General features: G+C 49.1%; 1 protein-coding gene across 2 annotated transcripts in view; it reads right to left on the bottom strand.

Annotated features, from left to right (window-relative positions):
- LOC111149215 (serine/threonine kinase 32B) overlaps window positions 1–24,837 on the bottom strand; it is a 404,797-nt gene that overhangs the window by 241,916 nt on the left and 138,044 nt on the right. For both annotated transcript variants that reach the window (XM_022506161.1, XM_022506162.1), the window contains exon 3: window positions 20,927–21,078. In XM_022506161.1, the coding sequence (XP_022361869.1) occupies window positions 20,927–21,078 (152 nt within the window). The remainder of the gene's footprint in view (window positions 1–20,926; window positions 21,079–24,837) is intronic.

Here is a 24,837-nt window from a genome sequence, read left to right as displayed (position 1 = left end):
ACCTTATTAAATTTGTTGGACTTGTTTAGGGGCCAAAGATGTGGTCCTCCTGGAGGACAATCAGCATGTGCCAGAGAAGAATAAACAAGTCAGTCCCATGCTGAGTCACAAAGCCAGAAGCTGAAGTCAACATCAGCCAAGTTAATTTGGCACCAAGCTCAGTTGTCCAATCCCAAAACCAACAGTAATAGCTGAATCTTAACTAAATTACCTAGAGAAGAGCCCTGACATCACAGACACTGGGGGTGGAAGGAACGAATCGGTCTATGGTGAAAGTGCATGTACCACACTTTGCAGACCCTCCATGCAGGAAATGCAAGCTCCACATCTAAGGGCAGCTCCATATTTCTCACTGGTCAGCTTAAGCAACTAAAGAAGATGGATAGCCATACCAGCTTTCCCCCCAGAGTGACCCACATAGGAGAACTTTGCTTCCTTTTCATGCCCTTCCTCACACTTTAAGACAAGGGTACAATTAACTGAGAGGGAGCATTGGCATCCCAGTCACTGAGCAGCATGTGTAGATATCAAGCAGAACTTTCCCTAAAGCAAGATGTTGGACTGACAGCTTCCTCAGTGGAAACCCACAGGATTGAGATCTCCTTGAGCTAGGTGGGGTAAAGAATGCTCACTGCACCCTCAGACCCAGATATCCCCGTTGAGCAATGTTGCCTTTCTGGACAGCAGGGATCTCACTCCCCTCTCACTGCAAAATATCACTCAGAGCACTGTTGGTCTCTCTCCCCCCCACTCACTTGCATCTTCCTTACAAGGGAAGGAGGGGCCCATCCAACTGGTCAGACTCTGACCTTCACCTGATGAGTCCCCAAAAAAGCAAGCCTGTGTGCCTCTTCCTGTTGGTTATTCCTCCATCCACAGAGTCCCAGAAAGGCATCTGGCCTCTGCTTCCTGCACCTGGTGCTGAGGGGCTCAGCCATTCAGTCGTTTCAACCCTGCCTGCACCCTACACTTTTCAAGTCACTGACGCCTGGACTCTGGGTGACTGACATCCCATTGAGTGGGGTCCCAGCACCCATAGCTGGTAAAGCCACCTGCATGATCTGTTCAGAGGGGCTGTCTGGGTAAGTATACACAGGGTCTGCTCATCACGACTCTTCCTATTTCTGCAGCAACATCTGAGCTCCTAGATCCCTGAATCTAGATGAGTTGGAGGAAGAAGTCTCTGGTTTTGGCTTCAAGCCCAAACCAAACTTTGCAAATCTGCTTTTTGGCAGAATCATGCAATGAGGTGTAAGGGTTCTGCCAATAATTAATAAGGTAGCACTTGCCCATCTGGCTCAGCATCCCTGTGGACGGCTCCATCATCGCCCCAACCCTGGAGGAGAAAAGCAGCAGTGTGGGAGGACCAGGGTACCATGGCTCCCTTACAAACTGCGTGGGACAACGGCAAGCACTTTAAAAATAGAATAGCTTATTTCAGTGTATCTTGGACAGTTTCACAGGTGAGGTTACGTAGCTCACAAAATAAATATACAAAACAAAATGATAAAAATGAAAGAGATTTGGGACCGAGGAATTTTTATGCCAAGTAGAAAGTAAGACAATTTTTAAAAGGAAATCAGAGACATGCAAACCAAAACAAAGCAGGAAATGAACACAAGCATTGAAGAATGAATGTTGCTTTAACATATCAAGAGCTCAAGCATTGTATCACTTAATAACATACATTTAAAATGTAAGAACTAGGGCACCTGGATGGCTGAGTCGGTTAAGCGTCTGCCTTTGGCTCAGATCATGATCCCCGGGTCTTGGGATCATGTCCCACATTGGGTTCCCTGCTTAGTGGGGAGTCTGCTTCTCCTTCTGCCTGCTCCCTCCACTACTTATTCTCTCAAAAATAAATAAACAAAATCTTTTAAAAAATAAAATCTAAGGACTAGATATTAGTCCCATTTAACAGACGATACACTAAGTCTCAACAGACTGTCCTGCAGCCAGTGACCTGGGACTGAGTGGAAACCCTGCTGTTCAGGCCTGCCTGTCTGAGGGTTCTCTGGTCTCACAGTGCCATGTGGCCTCTCAGAAGTGGTTTAGCTCTGAGCTTCCTTTCAGTCAGGATGACACAGCCAGACAAACAATTTCCATTATCAGAATGAGGAAGCATTCCAGCTTCTCAGAAAAAAGCAAACATTTTTCCAAGCACTAACCCCAAAAAAGGCATCATTCAGGTGGAGTAATGGAAGGCTTCGCCAGCGAGCAGTGGGCAGGGTTTTGTGATGCACAAAGAAGCTCACCAAGTGAATGGGCATAGGAGGAATTCGGGGAATTAGAACAGCACGTGCAGGCACCTGGACAACTGTCTAAAAGCACCTGATGGCGCAGCTGGGCTCCAGGGAGGCCGGTGCTTGTGGAGGACCATGTGACGTTAACTAATTTAATAACATCGTAAAGCCTAGTCAGGTTGGAAAACCAAAGCTAAGGGAGGAGAAAATTTAATTTAAAGGAGTAGAATAAAATCGTATTACAGCGGGCTCCACTAATTTGGAACATGCAGTAATTCAGAGGTAAAACAGAGCATTGGAGGAGTAGATTTATACCCCATGCAAGGTTGGAACCGGGGCTGATGTATCATGTAAGCAAGCACCAGTTCAAAACCACACTGACTAGTCACTGGTTTTCAAATACAGCAGGAGTGCATGGTCACACAGCAACAAAGATATGCTAATGACAAACACTTAATATGTTCATTAAGATAGGGCCCCATAGTACCACTCCTGTCTGCACCTTATTAGGCTTTCTACTTTCTGCATGCACAGTGTTGGTGTACATAGGCCTGCCTCACTTGGACTCTTTCTGTACAAATAACCACCTTACATCCTTAATTAAAATGACACTCTTGCTTGCCCCTGACTTTACTAGAAGCCCGCTCCACCAAGCTGAATTCTATGGCCCCATAAAGGACCTCTGCAGGCCCAAGGCTCCTTTGAGATTAACATCCAGACACAAAACCTGTACCTGGCTCATGGTGCATCAGAAATCTCATTACTCCCAGCACAGACCTCGAGGGTGTGGACAAAATGGAAACTGTCAGGGTGGTTTAGGCTGATTTTCCTTCTCACTGAACCTCATACAGAAGTGCATAATTAGGAGGGAAAGCAGGATTAACTACCTCTGTATCAATGCTGTGCACGGCAGGAATGTTAAACCAGCCTGACACAGAGATCTGCCATTGTGTCTCCCACACAACCCATTCCCGGTAAATGCAAAGCGAGGACACGGTGTGTGCCTATGCTGTGAAGCCGAGGATCTTGCACCTGTGCTCACATCGTCCCTCCACCTAGGGCTTCCTGCTTCCTCCTTCCTGCTTCCTAAAATCCTGCCTCTTCTTTAGCTGGAGTACGATGTCATCAGCCCCGGAATATCATGAGAAGTGGGTCATGGAGCTGACTGTCCTGGGACAGGAGTGTGGGGCCCATTCTGACCCCTTTCTCCTGCCAAACTGACCATTCCCCCACTGGGTGAAGTTCAACGCTTTCTCCTACTTACCCTGAAGGACCCAACTACAATATTCATTCAGAAAGCTTTCATTAAGGGGCTCCCGGGTGGCTCAGTCTGTTAAGCATCTGACTCTTGATTTTAGCTCAGGTCGTGATCTCAGGGTTGTGAGGTCAAGCCCCATGTTGGGCTCTGTGCTGGGTATAGAGTCTGCTTGGGATTCTTTCTCTCCCTCTGTCCCTCCCACCTACCTAGTCTCAGGTTCTCAAATAAATAAATCTTTAAAAAAAAAATCTTAAAAAGATCAGTCTTACTGGTAATCAAGGACAATGTGTCCTAAAACCACGAGACCCTACGGTCCGATTTGCTATGGAGGAGGTGAAAGAACCCATTCCTACAGATTGCTTATCAAGTGGTCACTTTCAAAAATGCAATTTCTCAGTATTTTCCAAACAACTTTTGACTTCTGGGAATTAATATTTTAAGCAAATAATCAGAGATGCCAAGTTTTATAATCATCATAATTGTGAACTGGGAGATTTAACTGTTGCTGGGCACCATGCCCTCATGATGCCTGGATTTCAGGAGGTTCCCACCTTGGGAATAGTCCATCCTGAGAAGTGCTTAGGGTGACACAGAAGAGCACGGGTCAACCACCGTAAAGAGACACTGACACGCAGCTGGAGTGCAGTGCATTTTAGATATTGCTAGTACCGTCACTCTTATTTTCTGGAAAACAACAACACACGTTCTACCTTGAACATAATGCGGTGGGACCTATCGCAGGTGGGACAATGCACTGTTGGTAAATTTATTAACACAAGTGACCATACTTCTAGGTCAGGGAAACCAAACCTCTGAGCCTCTTGATAATTCTTCAAAAGGTATCCAATGAAATTCAGAATCAGTTCCAAAGATAAAAAAAAAAAAAAAAACAGGGAACCAGGAATGCACCCAAACCAGGGAACTAGTTCAGAGGTGTAACTATTTGAAAAGTAGAATCTGTCCACTCTTCCATCACTCATTCATTCTAATGGCATTTACGGATTGAATTCTTTGTGATCAAGTTCCAGTGGCTGAGAAATAATGCATTCACTTTGGAGAAGGAAGTAAACAGGTAACAGAGCAGCTAAATAAACAGGATAATTTCTGATGGTAACAAATGCTCCAAAGAACGGGATACAAGACAGTGAGAAAAAAGTCAGAAGGATAGCAACACAGCAATCTTTCCCCTGCACATTCTTCCCCCCGCCCCACAGCAACCAAAAGGGCTCCACAGAGCTCAGCCTGAAAACTGTTGGTCAGTCTACCTACCCCTGTGTCTTATAGCAAGGTGAGACCAAGAGGAAGATCAGTGATGACAGTGATGACCCTGGACAGCAGGTGATCTATGGGGCTGGGTACCTCCTACCAGCTCCTCCTTCTTTCATTCCGACAGGGCCTTGCAATGCACCAAGGCCCATCAGCAGCATAAGCTCTCTGCTTGCCATACTCCCCACCACTCCCTAATGACCCCCCCCCACACCCATTTCCTTCATTAACTTCTTATCTGCCTGCCCATGCAAGCATCTGAATGTGTAAGTCCTGACTTGGCATGGCTCTTGGGCCCAAGAACCTAAGGGTAAGACCCATTTCTGAAGACACCTGCTCATGGAAAGAAACCAGCTGAGGTCCCGGCAGGCTGGGTGCTTGCTGCTTCCAAAGAGGTTTGAATGGGAGGAAGGAAAAGAACATCTGCCTTGGTGCTCATCATTACTGTGGATGTTGCAGATAATCCTGATCAAGAGAGATGTGGCTCCCCACTCCAACCCCATACAGCAGAGCACTGTGATAATCTACACCTGGATTGAGTCCTAACTATGCTTTCATTTCCTGCATTCCCCACATGAGTCCTTCCTTGTGTTTTCTCACTTAGTAATAATAAATCCTGCACTGATTTTTTAAAAATTTGTGATAGTGGCTTTAAGTACTTTTTGGAACAAAACTATAGAGTGGGAAAGGAATGAAAAAGAAAAGAAAAGAGAAGGATGGGGGTGGTAGAAAAGAGTAAGGTCCTTGCATAGTGGTACCAGGCCCCCAGCAAGCTCTCAGCATCAGGGTCACGAAGGCTGTGGCCGAGTACCACAGATGCTGCCAATGAGATGATCCCAGTGCCTTTGGCTTGGCATTGAATGCCACCAATTGTAGAACAAGAAGACTACTCACTCCCATTCCTATTACACTTCCATCCTGATTATAACAAGGGGAAAGTCTGGCTTTGATGCTGGTCCGTCTTCAACACTCTCCCACCACCCCAAGTCTACATTTCGAACAATGAAAGACTGGTCTCAAGTTCACAACCTCAGCAGACAACAGTACTTCGCTAGAATTTAATGACACTGTGTAAGTTTTGTGGCATATATTCTTAGGGTCACCTTCTACTTAAGACAACGGAAACCTTTTTTTTTTTTACTTAGAGGGGTTATTAATACCAAGCTTTTAAGATCACATTCAGTTACGTAAGAAACTGAGTTGATATAAAAACATGCAGATACAAAGATGCTGTGCATGTGACCATGAGGGACTGAGAGGCCTCTCCAGCTTCCTGTTCCATGACCTCACAGGATGAATTTATCATCTAGAAAGTGGATAATCATTCTGCAGGGTCATTTCCACAACTATTTTACTGGTTGCAATGAGCCTGGGGCATGCCAGGTTGCTGGCATAGGAAGGAGAATGTGGGGGAAGGGAGATAGCAGCCGAAGGGCTGGAGTGACATAATCTGGTAGAAATATGTTTTATAAATGCTCCATTTCCCTCCTGAATGTGAGCAAATGGCTCAAACCTATCTTGCCGAACACAGTAGCAAATCAAATGTGTGTGCCCTGACAATTCAAAAACAAAAACAAAAACAAAAACAAAAATGCGATTCTATAATGAATGGTGGAGAAATAATTAAAAATAAAAGCTGAAAAGGATTTCTGAGAGCAGGAAGCATTTTAGTGCCTTATTCCATTGTTCTAGCACATATGTTTGTGTCTTAAACTCAGCGTGTCATGGGGGTGATTTCTCATGCGTGCACTGTGTGGTGCTGTGCTCGGAGCTACGGATGAAGACATGAACAGGCATGGTCCCCCCGCCCCCCAAAACCCACTGGGAAGGACAGGTGGTTCCTCTCTTCCTTCCAAACTTCCCTCCCTCTTTTCTCTTTCATCTCTTAAGCATCTACCATGCCTTAAGTCATGCATGGGGTGCAAACACCCAATTCCCACATAACCAATATATTATCAAGTGCCTACCTATGCTTACTACTGTTTGAAATGCTTTAGACATCTTGGAAAAAGTCTACAAAGAAATGAGCAAACACACTGACAGGAGAGACAGAAATGTACTGCGCCTTATAAATAAAACAGGACGGCATGGAAGAGAAAGCCCGGAGCTGCATGGAGCTGATGGCCTGGGACTGTGCCCATGAAAGAACAAGCTTCCTGTTCCATGTTTCTTCCTGTCTGTTTCAAGATGCTCAGATGGAAGCAGGGCAGGACCGCAGGAGCAGAAGTCACGTGCTGCCAGAAGAAGGATCTCTGCCTCTGGCAGGAGGTGCTCAGCATGGAGGGCTCTGAAGGATGAGGCAGGCTTTGTAAGTTCACAGTGCAGTCCAGTGTGTCAACAATCCAGCACACGTATCTGGCTTCAGAGTCTGCTGACTGAAATCCCTTCTTGCACATCTGTCAGACGGATAGGGGTCAATATACTGACTTCCCACCCTGCTGGCCCCATGATGCCGGGGAAATTACTCCACCCTCCACATCTATGTTGTGTCATCTACAGACCAAGCTAAGCACTGTATCCTTTCTTTCTCCTTTGCATGGGAAGAAGGCCCATGGTTTACTGGAGGGAAAGTGCTGGGAGGCAGGGAGGGTGAATGAGGTCCAGTCTTGCAGAGGTGAAGTAACACAACAGAGGGCAAGGTCCAACAGCACTATGGAGGTCAGGAGGTACAGAGGGGGACAATGGCCCTGGGAAGGGACCTCCCCCATTCCTGTGGCCCAGGGAGGCACAGCCAGCGCCTTAGAAAGGGCAGTGTCTGGGGGCACCTCTTCAGGGGGAACAGGCAGGGGATGTAGTAGTGGGGAACAGGAGAGATCAAAAGGCTCAACCTTGACCTTCCAGGGCCCTGGGGATCAGGCTGCCCCTTGTGGGAGGATATGAAGACATGACAGTCCCCCAGCAGGTGTGCAGAGCAGAGGTCTGCCTGGGGATTCAACATCGGGGAGCATCACAGCAGATCCTGGTGATGGATGTTCTAAGAATATACCACCACTTTGGGTATAAGACCTTGAAATTCCTGCCCTTTATGGGCAATGTGGCTTTTAAATTGATATTGTCATTTACTGTTGCCTCTGCAACGGTTCTCCCAGCAGAAGCACCAGGGGCCACTTATCAGTAAGCACGTTTTCCTGAGAGCAGACATTTACCACCATCTGTTTTCTGTTCTCTACTATCTGGACATACTTCTTGACTCCCTGGGAGCTGCGAGGGTGCTGGCTGAGTGGGGAGCATGTACAGTGGTTCTTTCCTGCCCCTGCAGTATCTGCTGTATGTGGAACATAACACTCTTTAACCATTAATGTGCCACCTTTGATTTTCCAAATTTTCATTAAACCCATTCTTTTTTTTTTTTTTAATTTGATCACTTAGTCTAGGTCATGTCTCTCTGCTTATCAAAGCTAGTTGTCAAAAACTAATGATGTACTACTGTATGGTAACTAACATAACATAAAAAAAAAAAAAAAAAAAAAAGGCTAGTAGTGCTTGGGCCCAGTCCTTAGCCCATAAAGCAGCCTGTGGGTTGTCAAATCTCAGACTCGCAGAGTGGGAGACACATTGTAGGCTCCTGGGTGTCAAATGGGTAAGCAGCCAAACACCCTTCCTTAAATGAAACCAAAGGTAAACCACTAACATGTAAGAGTTGGGAATGCAGAAAGCGGCAGGACACATTCAACCCCATCAGCCCCAGGGACCCCTAAGGAACTTCCTGGACACCCTAGGGCCCTGTGGAAACCAAAGGAAAACTAGTGGACACAGCCCAAGGCTTTTAGTCCACAGCTGAGAAAAACTGCAGCCCAGAGAAGGGCAGTGTCAAATTTCTAGTTAATGGGTAAGATTCCAATGGTATGTCTATTTTCTCTCCGAAAGTCCTTCATGATTTTTTAAAATTTAATTTTATTTTTTCAGTGTTCCAAGATTCATTGTTTATGCACCACACCCAGTGCTCCATGCAATACGTGCCCTCCTTAATACCCACCACCAGGCTCACCCATCCCCCCACCCCACCCCCAAAACCTGTTTGTTTCTCAGAGTCCACAGTCTCACACGGTTCATCTCCCCCTCTGATTTTCCCCAATTCACTTCTCCTCTCCTTCTCCTAATGTCCTCTGTGTTACTCCTTATGCTCCACAAATAAGTGAAACCATATGATAATTGACTCTCTCTGCTTGACTTATTTCACTCAGCATAATCTCTTCTAGTCCCGTCCATGTTGATACAAAAGTTGGGTATTCATCCTTTCTGATGGAGGCATAATATTCCATTATATATATGGACCATATCTTTTTTATCCATGTTCTGGACCATCCAGAGGGGAACAGACTGAGTCCTTCACAATTTGATGGCATCAGCCAGGAAAATGAAGGCAGTGCAATGTTCTAGAAAGTGTAGTCTCTGGAGTCAGACAGGCTGGGCATGAATCCTTACCCCAGCCCCTACTCACTGTGGGGTCTGCACAAGCAACCATTCAAACTCTGGGAACCTCAGTTTCTGCATCTATAACAACACTTGCCACGGGGAGCTGCCATGAGCATTCAGTGCCATGATACCCAGAAGGTGCCACTTCCTTGAGGGCATCCATGATGCCATGAAGGGATGCTGAGGTCCCCTTACTTCTCAGTCCCAGAGTATCCCCTGCTTCCTTCTCTTGAATTATACGCATTTGTGTAATGATCTGATTTTTGCCTCGCTCCCCAACTAGACTGGGAAAGAGGACATTCCACACGGGCGAGGCCATGTCTATTTCACTCTGCAAGTATCAGCACCCAGGACAGTGGCCAGCACGGAGCAGGCACATCTTAAACACGTGCTGGGCGAATGAGCTCTTGGCAATGAGGCATGTGGCACTGGAGTACGGACCAGTGGTCAACCTACTGGGCTTTCCTCTGCCTCAGCAGTCTGTGCAAAACGGAGAAGCAAAGCGTCCACCAGACAGGCCCTGGTGAAGAGTGAGTAATTCACATGAAACACTTAGCACAAGTCCAGGTACTCAGCAAGTGCTTAATAAATGTTAGCTATCAGAATCACCATTACCACCATTAGCCATCAGAATACAAAAGGTCACTTTCCTTCCCCAGCTTCACAAACTTACTCTGGATCAGAAGTATGGGGGCGAAAACACCACTTGTTCAGTCAGTGCATAGATTAGCAAAATAATTTCTACTGGGTTTAGAGGACTAAAGGGTTCACTTTTGGTTGCGGTTTCCAGGTCAGGGTGGGTCAGTGTGAGTGAAAAACCAAGGGAGCTGCCCATGTATGTCTCCCTGTGTGATATCCCTGGAGAAGGGGATATTTGCTCATTCAATTCATCCATTCAACAAGTACTAACTGAGCAACTACTGAATGCCAAGACATGTATGTGAGCCCTGGGAACAGAGCAGTGAAAATGCAGACAGGAGTTTCCTGCCTTGGTGAGCCAGCCCTCCTTCGTGTGTGTGAAGCAAACACAGAAAATAAGCTGTAATCATCAAGACAGTATGGTATTGGCACAAAAACAGACACGTAGATCAATGGAACAGAATGGAGAACCCAGAAATGGACCCTCAACTCTATGGTCAACTGATCTTCGACAAAGCAGGAAAGAATGTCCAATGGAAAAAAGGCAGTCTTTTCAACAAATGGTGCTGGGAATATTGGACAGCCTCATACAGAGGAATGAAACTGGACCATTTCCTTATACCACATACAAAAATAGACTCAAATGGATGAAAGACCTCAATGTGAGACAGCAATCTATCAAAATCCTAGGGGAGAACACAGGCAGCAACCTCTTCGACTTCAGCCGCAACAACTTCCTGCTAGACATGTCTCCAAAGGCAAGGGAAACAAAAGCAAAAATGAACTATTGGGACTACATCAAGATAAAACATTTTTGCACAGCAAAGGGAACAATTGACAAAACCAAAAGATAACCTACACAATGGGAGAATGTATTTGTAAATGTCTTATCAGATAAATGGCTAGTATCCAAAATCTATAAAGAACTTATAAAATACAACCCCCAAAAAGCAAAAATTCCAGTCAAGAAATGGGTAGAAGACATGAACAGAAATTTCTCCAAAGAAGACATGCAGATGGCCAACAGACACATGAAGAAATGTTCAACATCACTCGGCATCAGGGAAATACAAATTGAAACTCCAATGACCAGTCAGAATGGTTAAAATGAACAAGTCAGGAAACAACAGATATTGATAAGGTTGTAGAAAAGAGGGAAACCTCTCACACTGTTGGTGGGAATGCAAACTGGTGCAGCCTCTCTGGAAAACAGTATGGAGGTTCCTCAAGAAGTTAAAAATAGAGCTACCCTACAACCCAGCAACTCAAAGGATACAAATGTTGTGATCTGAATGGGAACCCCGCCCCCCATCCCTGCAATATTTATAGCAACAATGTTCCTAATAGCCAAACTGTGAAAAGAGCTGAGATGTCCATTGATAGATGAATGGATAAAGATGTGGGAGGCGCCTGGGTGGCTCAGTGGGTTAAGCCTCTGCCTTTGGCTCAGGTTCTGAGATCGAGCCCCACATTGGGCTCTCCACTCAGCGGGGAGCCTGCTATCCCCCCCTCTCTCTGCCTGCCTCTCTGCCTACTTGTGATCTCTCTCTCTCTGTCAAAAAGAAAAAAAAAAAAGATGTGGTATATATATATACAATGGGATACTACTCAGCCATCAAAAAGGGTGAAATCTTATCAGTTACATCAACGTGGATGAAACTGGAGGGTATTATGCTGAGTGAAATAAATCAATCAGAGAAAGACAATTATTATATGGCTTCACTTATAGGTAGAACATAAGAAACCAAATAGAGGAGCATAAAGGAAGGGAGGGAAAATAAAATAATAGGAAATTAGAGAGGGAGACAAACCATGAGAGACTCTTAACTTTAGAAAACAAACTGAGGGTTGATGGAGGGGAGGTGGCGGGGAATGGGGTAACTGGGGGATGGGCATTAAGGAGGGCACATGATGGAATGAGCACTGGGTGTTGTATAAGACTGATGACTTATATGACTTGTATAAGACCTCTATCTCTGGAACTAATGATTCACTATATGTTAACTAATTGAATTTAAATAAGTTAATAAAAAAGGAAAAAGAAAAAAAAAGGAGCAAGATAAGAATATAATAGGCATGGTGTATTGTAAGGTGGCATGCACCCTAGCAGATAAAGCAAAGAAGAGGGCTAGTGGATTCAGGACAGCCAGGGTGGGGTTTTAAGTTGGGTGTTCAGAGAAAGCTTCCAACAGAAGGTCACAGTGGATAAAGATCTGAGGGATGTGAAGGGCTGTGCCTGCAGGTGACCAGAGGAGATTATTCCAGGCAGAGGGAGGAGAAGAGCAGAGACCTGAGTGGGCTGGGGGAGGGCAGGTGCCTGGCTGGGGGAAGAACAGAGGGGAGGCTGCCTTGTGACTTCCAAAAATTTGAGGAGCAAGAGCACTGCAGCTTCCAATTTAATTAAGCTCCCTACAGCAGGTAAGCACTCCCCATTGAAATGTATTAATTCCAGTGCAATGTTTGTGCCTCTTTGGGATGTGAGCTTAACACAAAATTTCCAGGTGTTTGGGCAGCCACCAGCTCTGTCTGCGGTCCTCACACGTATAACCAGGCTCCCTGCCTCCCACCAGAGTTTCATGCATATAAACCATTCAAAGGATTTGCAGGTCATTAGTCATATTTCAGTTTTTATCAGAAGGATGTATAATAAGGTATATCTCCCCAACAAATGATCATTTCCACCGGGCTTTCATCCATTGGATCTCATTTGCCTCAGCCTTCACAGAGCATGGAGGTGGGCGCCTGGGTGGCTCAGTTGTCAGGTGGCTGAGCTCAGCTAGCTCAGTTAAGTGTCTGCCTTTGGCTCAGGTCATGATCCTGGAGTCTGTGGGTCAAGCCCCAAGTATGGCTTCCTGTTCAGTGACGAGTCTGCTTCTGCCTCTGTTCCCCACACCATCCCCTCCCCCACTCGTGCTCTTGCTCTCTCATTCTCTCTCAAATAAAATAAAATAAAAGGAAATAAAATAAAATAAAATAAAAACAAATCATGGAAGGGAGGGAGCTACTGTCCCCACTTGCAGACGAGGAAACGGAGGCTTTCCAAGAACAGGATCCTAGGAAGGGAAGGACCTTTTTCCATTTTCCACTTTCTGTCCAGCGCACAGGTACTATGTTCCTCCTCCCATTGCTCTCGAAGCATCCCTCTCCCTGAGGGCGGGGCTCATCCCTGGCTCATCTGCATGTGTGGGAGGCTCACCCCTGGTCCCAGCTCATAGAGCATGGGTGTGTAGAGACAGCAAAAGCTTTGCTGCTAGATCTGGGACTGTCAGGGCTGTGCTGGAGCTGGCTTACATGGGCCACAAAAATTGTGAAATTTTCAGAAATTTTGCAAGCTGGTTGACATCATGCTGTCAGTTTGAATTCAACCATGTCGTAGTCCATCCAGGCTGCTATAACAGTCTACCATAGACGGGTGGCTTATAAAGAGCAGAAATTTCCTTCTCACAGTCCCGGAGGCTAGAAGCTCAAGACACAGACAGATTTGGTGTCTGGCAAGCATCAGCTTTCTGGTCCACAGATGGCTTTTTATGGTGTCCTGACACAGCAGATGGGGAAGGGAGCTCTGTGGGTCCTCTCTTATAAAGGCACTGATCCCATTCATGAGGGCTCCACTCTCATGACCTCATCACCTCCCAAAGGCCTCATTTCCTAATATCAACCCATTGGAGGTCAGGCTTCAACATACGAATTTGGGGAAGACACAAATATTCAGTCCACAGCAAGCCCTGACATGGAAATCAGCCAATGCTACAATTCAGGGCTTGCTGTCTTTCCCCTGCAACCCAGGTTGTTAAGGATTTATTTACTGCTATGTTATTGCTTTCAATCCCAATGCTGCCTCCTGTTAGCTATGTAGCTTTGCACAAATTACTTAACTCCCGGGTCCTCAGTTTCTCCCACTGTAAACGAGATAGTAACATCCACCCCCCAAGAAGCTGCTGAGGATTAATCAAGACATGATAGGAAAAAAGTCATGCCCTGTAGGTGATCCATGAAGAGTGGTGTTACTAATATTATCAGGCATTGAAGAAGTGTGGGATGAATTTTGTAGCTCCCCATGGGCCAAGGACACTCCTAATTTCAGAAAAATACGTGGGAAATATCAGAAGCAGTCAGAAATAGGCACAAGAAGGTGTCATGGTGGGTCAGGAGAGGGGGAGAGCAGAGTACCCCCAAAGACCAACAGCAGGTCCAAGGTAAGTCTTTGCTCTTCCACATGACCTTGGGCAAATCCCATGCCCTTCCTGACTGATTGCAGGATCCCCCATTCACTCGCAGGGATGGTCTAATACACCAGAGTCCACGGCCCAGGCCCAGCCCCACCTTCCATGCGCCCTGTGTTTGCATGGCACGACCTCTGTCTCCTCACCCGCCCTCTCCACAGTCCAGGGCCCACCCTCTGGATGTCAGAAAGCAACCCGGGCCATCCTGTTCCACAGGCATGACCCTAACCCTGTCCCCTTTAAGAATAACAAACATATGGCACTTAAAAAAAAAAAAATGTGGGCATTTGTCATCTTGAAAGCACAAGCCAGAAGTTATGAGTGATGTTAACGAATCCTAGAATGGTAAAGTTTGTAAAAAGAATCCTGAACAAGCCAGCATCACCTCCTGCCCCCTTTATTAAGGCAGTTTCCATGAAGATGGAGGCTGAAGAAGTTACTGAATTGGAAAACCCCCATGAGCATTTTCCATCTGTGTATCCGGGATGGACAAGGAGATCACCTGACCCCCAGCACATGGGGGACATGAGTAATCTATATATCTTTAAGTTATCCCAGGACCCCCCAGGACAGTGACTACTCAAAGTGTCAGGAAGAAAGTAGGGGAGCACATCAACTGTTGGCTTAATGTCTGCAAGCACTATGAAGACAGAGAGTGAGTCTGTCTCCGATGCTGGGACGGTGTTTACCGTATTGCATGCCAGCCCTTAGCACTGAATGCATGAATTTACTGGGCATCAGACTCTGGGAATGCGGGGATGAATAGAATGGCCCATCCCCCAAGCAGTTCCCTATTAATGGTGGCAACAGACCCACAAGCAGATAAATGTGACTGAGCTGCCTTGTTCGGTAAGAAAGTCCCACCAGGCGCCTGGGTGGCTCAGTGGGTTAAGCCTCTGCCTTCAGCTCAGGTCATGATCTCAGGGTTCTGTGATCGAGTCCCACATCAGGCTCTCTGCTCACAGGGAGCCTGCTTCCCCCTCTCTCTCTGCCTGCCTCTCTGCCTACTTGTGATCTCTCTCTCTGTCAAATAAATAAATAAATCTTAAAAAAAAAAAAAAAAAGAAAGTCCCACCAGCTGGGGACACGTCTGGCAGTGCTGAAGAAGCTCGATGGAGGACGTGAACTGGCCTATCAACTCCAAGAAGACAAGGCTCCCTTCATCCCTGTACCCTGAGAAAGTTAGATAGTACCTGGTACACAATCAGGGTCCAATATACACCTATTTAATGAAAGAATACTTGGGGGAGGAGCAGCAGTTCTCACCGTGAACAAAAGGAGACAGTGTTCCAGGCGGGAGAAACAGCCCGTGCAAAGGCCCGAGAGACGAAGAAAGCAAGACGAATGACAGGTGCCACTCGTCAGTTGGTTTGGTTGGAACAGAAATGGAGCAAGATGGTAGCTGAGGTTGGTGTCAGCAGGAGAGGCTGGCCTAGTGTCAGTTGCTTGGTCATGGAGAGACACGAAGTCTGTGGGTGTGGGGACGCCACTGTTGGGTTCTACACAGAGAGACAGTGACCTCGGATTTGCACTTGGTAAGATGTGCCCAGTGCCCTGGGTCGATGTTTGTGTCCTCCCCCATCAAAAGCCATATGTTGAAACCCTAGTCCCCAGCAGGGTGGTATTTGGAGGTGGGGCCTTTGGGTGAGAAGTACGTTATCAGGTGGAGCCCTTATTGTGGGAACAGTGCCCCTTTAAGAAGGAATGAGAGAGAGAGAGAGCGTGAGCTCTTTCGTGCCCTCACCCCGTATGAGGACCTAGCAGGAACACTGCCACCTGCCCACCAGGAAGAAGGCTGTCACCAGACCCCACCATGCCAGCACCCTGACCTCCAGCCACCAGAACAGTGAGAAATACAATTTGTTGTGTACACTGCCTCATCCATCCGAATCCGGGATGGCAGCCAGAAAGGACCAGGACACCCCAGCAAGACAGAGTGGTGATGGACAGGTGGGGCTGGAAGTCGAAATGCCAGGTGGGGGACTACAGCCACAGTCAAGGCCAGCAATGATTATTTTTATGGAAATGAGGCTGCTCAGCAACTAGGGATTGTGAAGGGCTTTTATCCTTCATCAAAGCTTCCCAGGAATGGGAGGGGCAGGGCTGCCAGTCTCTGTCTTCCCCCGAAACTCCTTCCTGCACCCCCTGCTTCAGTCAGAGCAGCCCCACACTTAAACACCTAACACAGTAGTCTCTGCACTTACAACGTCAGCCTCTAATTTAAAGGGGGTCTCTCTTGGCTCCCATGGTGTGCAGAGATCTGTGTCTTAACTTGGTCTGCCGCTACTCAGGGAAGCTTCTAGAAACACACACCGGCTATGAGAACTGTCTGAAATGACTGTGGGTTGTCTGTCCTCATCCTCTCCTGCCAGGTATTCACTCCCATGGTGACTTCAGCGGTAAAATGGTCAGGGGATTCACAGGAGCAATTTTAAATGAAACATTTCAACAGCAAGTCTGGTAAATGTAGGCAACCCGGTAAGTGGGAACGGGTTTTGAAACCGAGACTGGGGCACTAAGTGAGTTGTGCAAGCAGTGGAGGCCCACCCCAGTGAGAGGGGCTGAGACGGTCAGCACCATCTCCGGTCCTTGATCCGTGTGGCACCTGCACAGTGGTACCCCTCTGGCCCTTCCAGCCGCTGTATGGCATAGCTGTCCTTCTTTTCCCATTTAACAAGAAAGGAAAGTGAGACACAGAGAATCAGTTCGCTCTTAGGGCCTCTCTAGTCCATGACCTGACAGGCTTCAACCGCAGAAGGCCATTTTCTCACAGCTCTGGAGACTGGAAGCCTGAGATCAAGGCGCCGACATGGTCGCGTTCTGGTGAGAAACGTCCTCCTGGCTTGCAGACAAGTCTCCTTCTGACTGTATCATCACCTCACAAAGAGACACTCTTCATCTTCACAGGAGACCCTCTGTTCTGTTCAGGATCCCACCCTAATGACCTCATGTCACCTTAATAACCCATGAAGGCTGTCCCTGGATATAGTCACACAGGGGAATCAGGCATCAGTATATGAATTGGGGCGGGGGGTGGGAGAGTCCATGGTTCAGTCCACAGCAGCCTTACAGCATAAGAGAGGCAGGGCTGCCATTAAAACCCGGGAGGACAGACTCTGAGCCAGAGTGACCTCTGTCCTGCCCCCCTCTCCCCTGCCTTCCCCTCCCCTCCCACCTCTCTCCTGCCTTCCTCTCCCCTCCACCTCTCTCCTGCCCTCCTCTCCCCTCCTCTCCCCTCCACCCCACCTCTCTCCTGTCCTCCCCTCCACCCTACTTCTCTCCTTCTCTCCTCTCCCCTCCCACCTCTCTCCTGTCCTCCCCTCCTACCTCTCTCCTGTCCTCCCCTTCATCCTTCTCTCCTGCCCTCCTCTCCCCTCCCCACCTCTCTCCTGTCCTCCCCTACCCGCCACCTCTCTCCAGCCCTCCCCTCCTCTCCCACCTCTCCAGGGCTCCTGCTAATGCAATACCCTCACCCTCCTTTGGGTGTGATTTCTCATTCCCTTTTCCCTTTGCCCCTTTAGTCTTAAGCCCTAGAGAGCAAACCAGCCCAACTTAGAACAGGTAAAAATATTGCTCTTGAACAACAACTTGGATCATCACAGGCTTGGGAACACACATCACTCATTCCTCAGGGTCAAAACTGCCATGCAAATAATCAATGCCCGACCTTCACCTTGCCAGTTACAGAGTACGTCAGCAAAAAGCCAAACAAGAAGGGGCGCGGGGGGGATTTCCAAGGCTTCAATAACTCATCCTCCTTGTAAGGAGATGGAAAGCTGACGTGTAATTAATGCAAAGCGGCGATGTTCTTATGAACCCATCGAGCAATTCCACACTCTGCTTGCTCCCTTCCAGCAGGGGCCAGAGAGGCAGCCAAGCAGAGGCCTGGCAGGAGGGTCTCCATGCAGGGGACAGGGCTCAAGCCTTCTCACCCCAGCTGTGGGGGAGGGGCTGATGCCAGAGAGGCTGGCTTCAGTCCCATCTCCTCCACTTACTCGCAGTGGGACTCGGTTATACCATCTGTATAATGGGGACAATAATATTAGGATGACAGTAAGAAACCAACGAGGCTGTTAGGAGGATGAGGGAAGTTAGGGATACTTATCAATAAACATTAGAGGTCATTTCCGTCTAACATTGCCCTCCTCTCCTCTCCCCACATCTCTCCTGCCCTGAAAACCTCCAGACACAGTGGGATGGCCTTGAGTTTGAATCACAGTTCGATTGAGCTTCTTTGAGCCCAGCTTTCCCTCTCTGAGGAAGGGATCCCAGGGCCCTCGCCTTGCAGCAGGTGATTGGTTCCAACCACCTGCCAGGCACACTACCGTTTCCCAGAAACAGGCTCCAGTCTCCCTCTGCGGGTCTCCATCTCCTCCCTCATTCTGGGTTCCAGAGACACAGGTGGGACTCACCTCTTTCCCTCCACCACTGCTTCAGGAATAGGCACATGACCTGAACCAGGTCCACCCCGCCCCCCATCCCCTTCATCCTTTGCTGAGACTGTTTGGCTAACAGGGGAAGTCGGAGCAAGCAGCAGGCAGAGCTAGTCACAGCTCTGGAAACAAAGCTAACACCAAAAAGAGACAGACACCAAAGCCACAGGAATTCTAGACCTCTTTGCTACAAAACGCAAGAGATTCTGCTTTGCGCTGAAGCAAGTTTAAGTTTCTGCCCCATAGCTGCATAAATCCTGAGCCATACCCTGTGCGAAGTGCTCAGGACAGACGAGCGGGCTGAGGGGCCCTTCCAGTTCGCTCAGAGCTGGATTTGCCCACCTCTCATCATACATAGACGCACAACTTACAACCTCTTACAGTGGGCAAGATTTTCATTTACAGAAAACATACCTTCCTATCCTTCCCCCTCAGCTGACTGTCCAAATGGTCCTAGCAGTAAACCAGAGCATTAGTTATTTTTATTTTAAGAGGGAGGGTGGGGGTGCCTAGGTGGCTCAGTCGTTAAGCCTCTGCCTTCGGCTCAGGTCATGGTCCCAGGGTCCTGGGATAGAGCCCCACATCAGGCTCCCTGTTCAGTGGGAAGCCTGCTTCTCCCTCTCCCACTCTCTGTACTGTGTTCCCTCTTCTCTCTCTGTCAAATAAATAAGCAAAATCTTTAAAAAAGAGAGAGAGAGAGAGAGAGAGGAGAGGCAGAGGGAGGAGGAGAGAGGATCCCAAGCAGACCCCACTATGTGCGGAGCCAGACGCAGGGCTCAATGGCATGATCCTGATATCACGATCCGAGCTGACAACAAGAGTGGAGACTTCACAGACTGAGCCAGCCAGGCATCCCAGCCAAGGGCATGATTATCACATTAATGGGTGACACTTCGAGATGTGACTCTGAACTCCAGCAGCCAGTCACTCACTCTTGCTCACACTGGGAATGCCATGCCATGGGGCCCAACGACGGCAGAGAACGCCCTCCCTCACCCCGCGCAGTCCGCAGTCCCGTCGTCCTGCGTGGGTGGCAGTAACCTGCATCTGGCAGCGCATGAACGGAGCACGGAAAGGCAGTGCCTCCAGAGGGGCGGCGCCAGCCTAAGCCCCTCCTTCAACACGCGTCAGGCATCCGGGCGTCCATCCAGACCCCGCACTCCAGTCTAAGAAGTCCCCTGGGAGGGTTTAATTCCCACAAACCACTGAAGGGTTTGGCTCGCTGCCTGGAGACATGGAGAACCTGCGCTTGTGCCTCAAGCTCGAGCCTGTAACGCAGACTTAGGCTTGTCCCATGGAGACGCCCGGGTGTGCGGTGCCTGCCAGGTGCACTGTGGTTTTCCCAAGCAGGACAACTCGTGTCGCCTTGGTCTATCACCCCTGTTCGGGGTGCCTCTAAGCGTGGAGAGCAAAGGAAAAAATGGGTGGCAGCCTTTTGGGTGTATGCGCTAGACTAGACTTTCCCATTGAGGGTCACGAAGGATGCTCACCTGAGGTGCACAATGAAACAGCCATAATTTGTGTCCTAGAACAGCCTATTCTGTCCCCTTCAACAAGACCCAGCACTGGGAACGTGGAGCAAGTACCTCTGACGTGTCTGTGACTGTGTCAGGCTCCCAGAAGCAACCAAGAGAGCCCCTGCCTTCAAGGAACAAGCGATTCCTCCCTAAGGCCCCAGGCTTGGGTTGGGGCTCACAGTGGGAAGGGCAGGTGGGTCAAACACAGAGCCAGTGGACACGGTGAGGGGCACTCAGCTGGCCTGTGCTCGAGGGAAGGCTCCTGCCCCAAGGGCCCCCTAAGCCGGACGAAAGGAATGTGTGGGGATTTGGTCAGAGGAAGTGGACTCCGTGGGGGGAAGGGCAGAGGAGAGACGCAGGTGGAAATTTCAGGAAGAGGAAATGTCCTTGCAAAGGCACAGGGGCAGGGAACCACCAGCAGGTGGCATTTCAAGGATGCCAGTTTAAAGCAGAGACAATAGCCAGGAATGGGATGCAGAGAAGGGCCTTCTGGGCCAGAGTCAGAACTTGGAATTTAGCATATCCATTCAGGGCAGCCATCCGGAGGCCTTCTTGCCATCAACACTACGGGTGACATTTTTTTAAAAAACCAAAGTCCCCTCTATTTGGCCTTCTCTTACAGCTTCCCACACGTTTCCTCAGAAATACAAAAGCCTTCTCTTCAAAATCTATTTTCATCGCCCATTTCATCAGGTAAGAGAACAGAATTAAAATGAAAAGTAAGCAGATCTTCCAGATGTCATGAGAGAATGTACTCCACAAAACAGCCATCAGAGAACACAACTCTACAAAACATTCCAAAGGGTATCTGCATCCAGAGAGTTTTGTTCCCATCTCTCTACCAGGCAGAAGCTTCCTCTCCGCAGAGCGGGCTTTTTGCACGTGGTTCTGCGGTGGAGATGCCGAGGGAGCCCAGCGTGCCGTCACTCACCACAGGTTGACCAGGAAAGGGTGCTCCAGCCCCTGCATGATCTGGAGCTCCCGGAAGACGTTCCGAACCTCGTCCCTCTCGATGCATTTTTGCTTGTTCATGTACTTCATGGCATACATTTTCTTCGTGTCTCGCTTCTGCACGATGCATACCTGAGCAACAACCAAAGGGGAAAACATTCAGGCCAACATTTACCAAAGGGGAGAAAAAAGGCAACCCTCTCCCTGCACTTCCACCTCCGGGTTTAAGACCCTGTTCTGAGAAGCTACTGGTGCACAGTGCTGGCCCTGCCATAGCCTGTCCACATCTGGAAAACGGAGAACTTGGGCCGGATCCACTGCCTTCAAGGGGTGCACAGCGTAGGAGGAAAACAGACAAAAATGCACCAATGTCCGCAGCCGTGAGGCACGCGGCACCTGTGCCCAGTCTCCCCAGGCTCACCCCACCTGAGCACACACCTGTCTGCCAGCCCTGCTGTTCTCTGCTCAAGGACTCTCTCTGTCCGCAGTGCCCGCTTTGCTGCCCAGGCAACAGACTGGCAGGAGCAGCGTCTAGACTGCAGGACGCTTGCCCGTTCTGTGGCGTAAGTCTGAGAAGTGGCCCATGGGGCCCCTGGCTGGATGGCACACCCTTTACGGGCAGTCTTCCTGCCTCTCCTCCCTGACTCACTTCCCAAATCACCTCTCTGTGCTGTTTTCACCTCACCAGTGCCCTGAACCGAGTCCTCGCCTTGTACCCTGCTCCCAGGGATCCTTAGCCTCAGGCATGGAGGGGGCAAGGGTGGGGTGTGATGCCATGATGGCAGCTCTTGGGTACCAAGCACTTTACTGTGGGCCAGACACTGAGCAAATGTTCTCCGTGACAATCCATTCAATGACCTCTCCAATGAATCCTCCATCTTCCCTTGAGTGCGGGAAGTTGTGGCCCTGAGTGCACTCATTAGTGCGCCCAGCATCCAAAAGGCCCTACGTGTCAGGACGGAGAGTCAAACCCAGACAGTCTGACTCTGGAGTGACCCCCTTGCTGGGGCCACAGAGGCAGGTAGGAGGACAGGCCATCAGGGAGGGCTCCCTGAAGGAGTTAGTGCCTGACCATGAGGACAGAAGGATGGACTGATGGGAAAAGAAGAGGCTTTTAGGGAAATGGAGGGGTCTACAGGAGGACCTGGGGACTGAGGACACCCAGCAAGGAGTGCAGGGCAGCGGGAAATGTTCGTATGCACCGTGAACAGCTAACAAGGGCTGTATCAACCTGTCCTCCCAAAGACTGGATAAGGTATTGGCCTTACTTCCTTGGGCCACCACAACACAGAGCCACAACCTGGTTGGCTTACAACAAGACGCACATTGTCTCTTGGTTCTAGAGGCCAGAGGCCCAAAGTCAAGGTGTCAGCAGGGCCGTGCCCCTCTGAGACTGCAGGAGAAGGTCCTTCCTTGTGTCTTCTGTCTTCTGGTGGCAGCTGGCACTCCTGGGCATCCCTGGGGTTACAGCGGGCACTTTGATCTGGCCTCTGCTGTCTCATGGCCTTCTCCTCTCTGTGTATCTGCATCTCTGTGTCCAAGTTTCACCCTCCTCTTAAGGATGCCAGTCTTTGGATTCAGAGCCCACTCTACTCCTGCATGAACTTATCTGAACTAATTACATCTGCAAAGACCCTCTTCCAAATAAGGTTCATTCTGAGGTTCCAGGAGGACATGAATTTGGGGGGACACTCTTCAACCCAGCACAGGTAGCTACTATTATGATCGTCACTGGTCAGATAGGAGAGAGGCACAGGAAGTTTGTAGTCCCTCCTCACATTTCTGGATCCAAACCCAGACCCTGCTTCCCCAGCAGGTACTTTCCACCAACATGCTTCCTCCCTGAGAAAAGGACACTGGAGACAGAAGGCCAGGGATAAGATCATGGCCCTGAGCCCCCATCTCAGGGGCTTGGGGTCTTCTCCAGCATGCCACATTGTTCCTCTGCTGGAAATCAGACTCCTTTTATCTCTGACATGTTGTGAATATGTTTGAGGCAGATACAAGACAATGGCGAGAGCCTGAACTCCCTCCCATGCTTCGCTTCTGCCTCCCTGAGCCCCAGTCTCTGAAGGGAGTTAGCCAGGCCCACCCTGAACCCCTGGAGGGGGGAAACTACATGAGACTACATGAGACCAAGGCAGTAGAAGTGCCCAGCATAACAGGGAGTGATAAATATCCTGACTCTTAATGTCTTAAACAGCACATTTCATGCCCCCTCCAAAAGGATGTTCTTCCAGGCAGTAAAATCACCGGCATGAGACTGAAGGTCCATGGAACGTCCTTTCCAGTGACCTTGAAAGTATAAAACACCAAGTAGCAAAGGTGTCCCACGAAAAGCACCGGGGACCCTGGCTTTGTGGGCATCCTAGCAGAGACTTCTGGAACCCTGGACCCAAGTCCCTGAGACCCACATCTGCAGGCAGACATGTGGTGGGCAGGGCTTCTCATCCCTCTCTCTTCTCTTGTGATTTCTCAGAAGTCCACACTTCGGTGGACACTGCCTCTGCCGGGGCTGGGAGCCCTGAAGTCCAGCAAAGTGCATCAGTTATAGAAGCTTGAGCTGTGATTAGTTCAAGTCTACTCGAGGGCCTGGTTCCAAGGCCTGGCTGATAAAGATCTCCATGACCCTCCCCAGTTGTGGAGGGCAGAAGTGCCAAGTGATGGCTCTCACCCCCTGGGCAGGAGGGAGCATGACACTCACCACAGCTCAGAGACAGCACCAGGGGAGGAACTGGAAAAGGCTCTTCAAAGTGCAGTTAGCGTTCCGGCTTTCAAAGAGAGCTGGGGATTGGAATGGAGCTTGGAAGGGAGACTTTGCAAAGCATGGCAGAGAAGGGCAGTTGACACAGGATGTTGGGGACAGCTTGGAAGTTTGGTTTCACAAACAAATGAAGGGGGGGTGTTAAGGGATGGGGCCCTGCCAGCTTGACACTGATGAATGAGTGTGGCTGCACCTTGACTCCCTCCTGGATAAACTGAGGGCTTGGATCTGTTCTCTAGGCATCTTAGAGGTACCTTATGTTTCTCAAGAGCACATAGCTCAGGAGGTTGGACCCAGGGCCAGGCGAGGGGTGCTCTGCTCCTGGTCCTCTTGCTGACCAAGAGTGGGACCACCCACCTATGCTTGGCCTCGCTTCCTCATTGGCCAAGGAAGGCTCATAGCAACAACTGAATCAACCTGACCATGAGATCGAGGCTGAAACAGGAGACGTAAGGCAAGTCTAATTCACCGGGTGGAGATGAACGTCTGCTGGGAAGTCACAGACATGCAGAAAGTCTGGGCTCTGGGGACACTCTGACCAAGGCTTTTAACCCAGCTTTTTGCTGCATGAGCCTGGGTAAGTCGCCCACCCTCTTGGAGCCTCAGTCTGCTCATCAGTAAAGTGGGAGTGATATGTCCTTCCTCCCAGAGTTGCTGTGCGGGTATGAGAAGGGATGCATCAAATGGCGCAGTATGGTGTCTCACATCATAGTTGCTAATGGAGGCTAGTTTAATTTGCTTCTCACGGCATTATGCACGTATAATGCTCCTGGGACAGAGGCCCTCCACAAATGGCAGCTGTAATTATGATTACCAGGCTTTCATCATAACTGCCATAGAGGACCCACCTGAAGGAAGGGCAGGGGTGCTGCAGGGAGGAATCTGGGCTGGTCAGGGCAACATTTCCTCCTGACCTGCTGGAGTGGTTGGGTAGAGCCCTTCATGCTGCTGAACCAAGGAAGTGGGGACACTTGGGAGCATCCCCCAGGCTTTGTCTCAGGCAGGTGGCTGAGGCACAGGGGATGGAAGGAACAAAACTGGAGAGGAGGGGAAGGAAAGGGGATGGGCAGCCTTAGTTACTGGGTGAGCAGCTGTTCTCAACAAAAGATGTCCACGTTCTAACCCCC

Source organism: Enhydra lutris, unplaced genomic scaffold (assembly GCF_002288905.1).
Source record: "Enhydra lutris kenyoni isolate GAN:26980312 unplaced genomic scaffold, ASM228890v2 scaffoldscaffold21, whole genome shotgun sequence".
NCBI lineage: Eukaryota > Metazoa > Chordata > Mammalia > Carnivora > Mustelidae > Enhydra > Enhydra lutris.
This window is presented reverse-complemented; position numbering and strand designations above follow the sequence as displayed.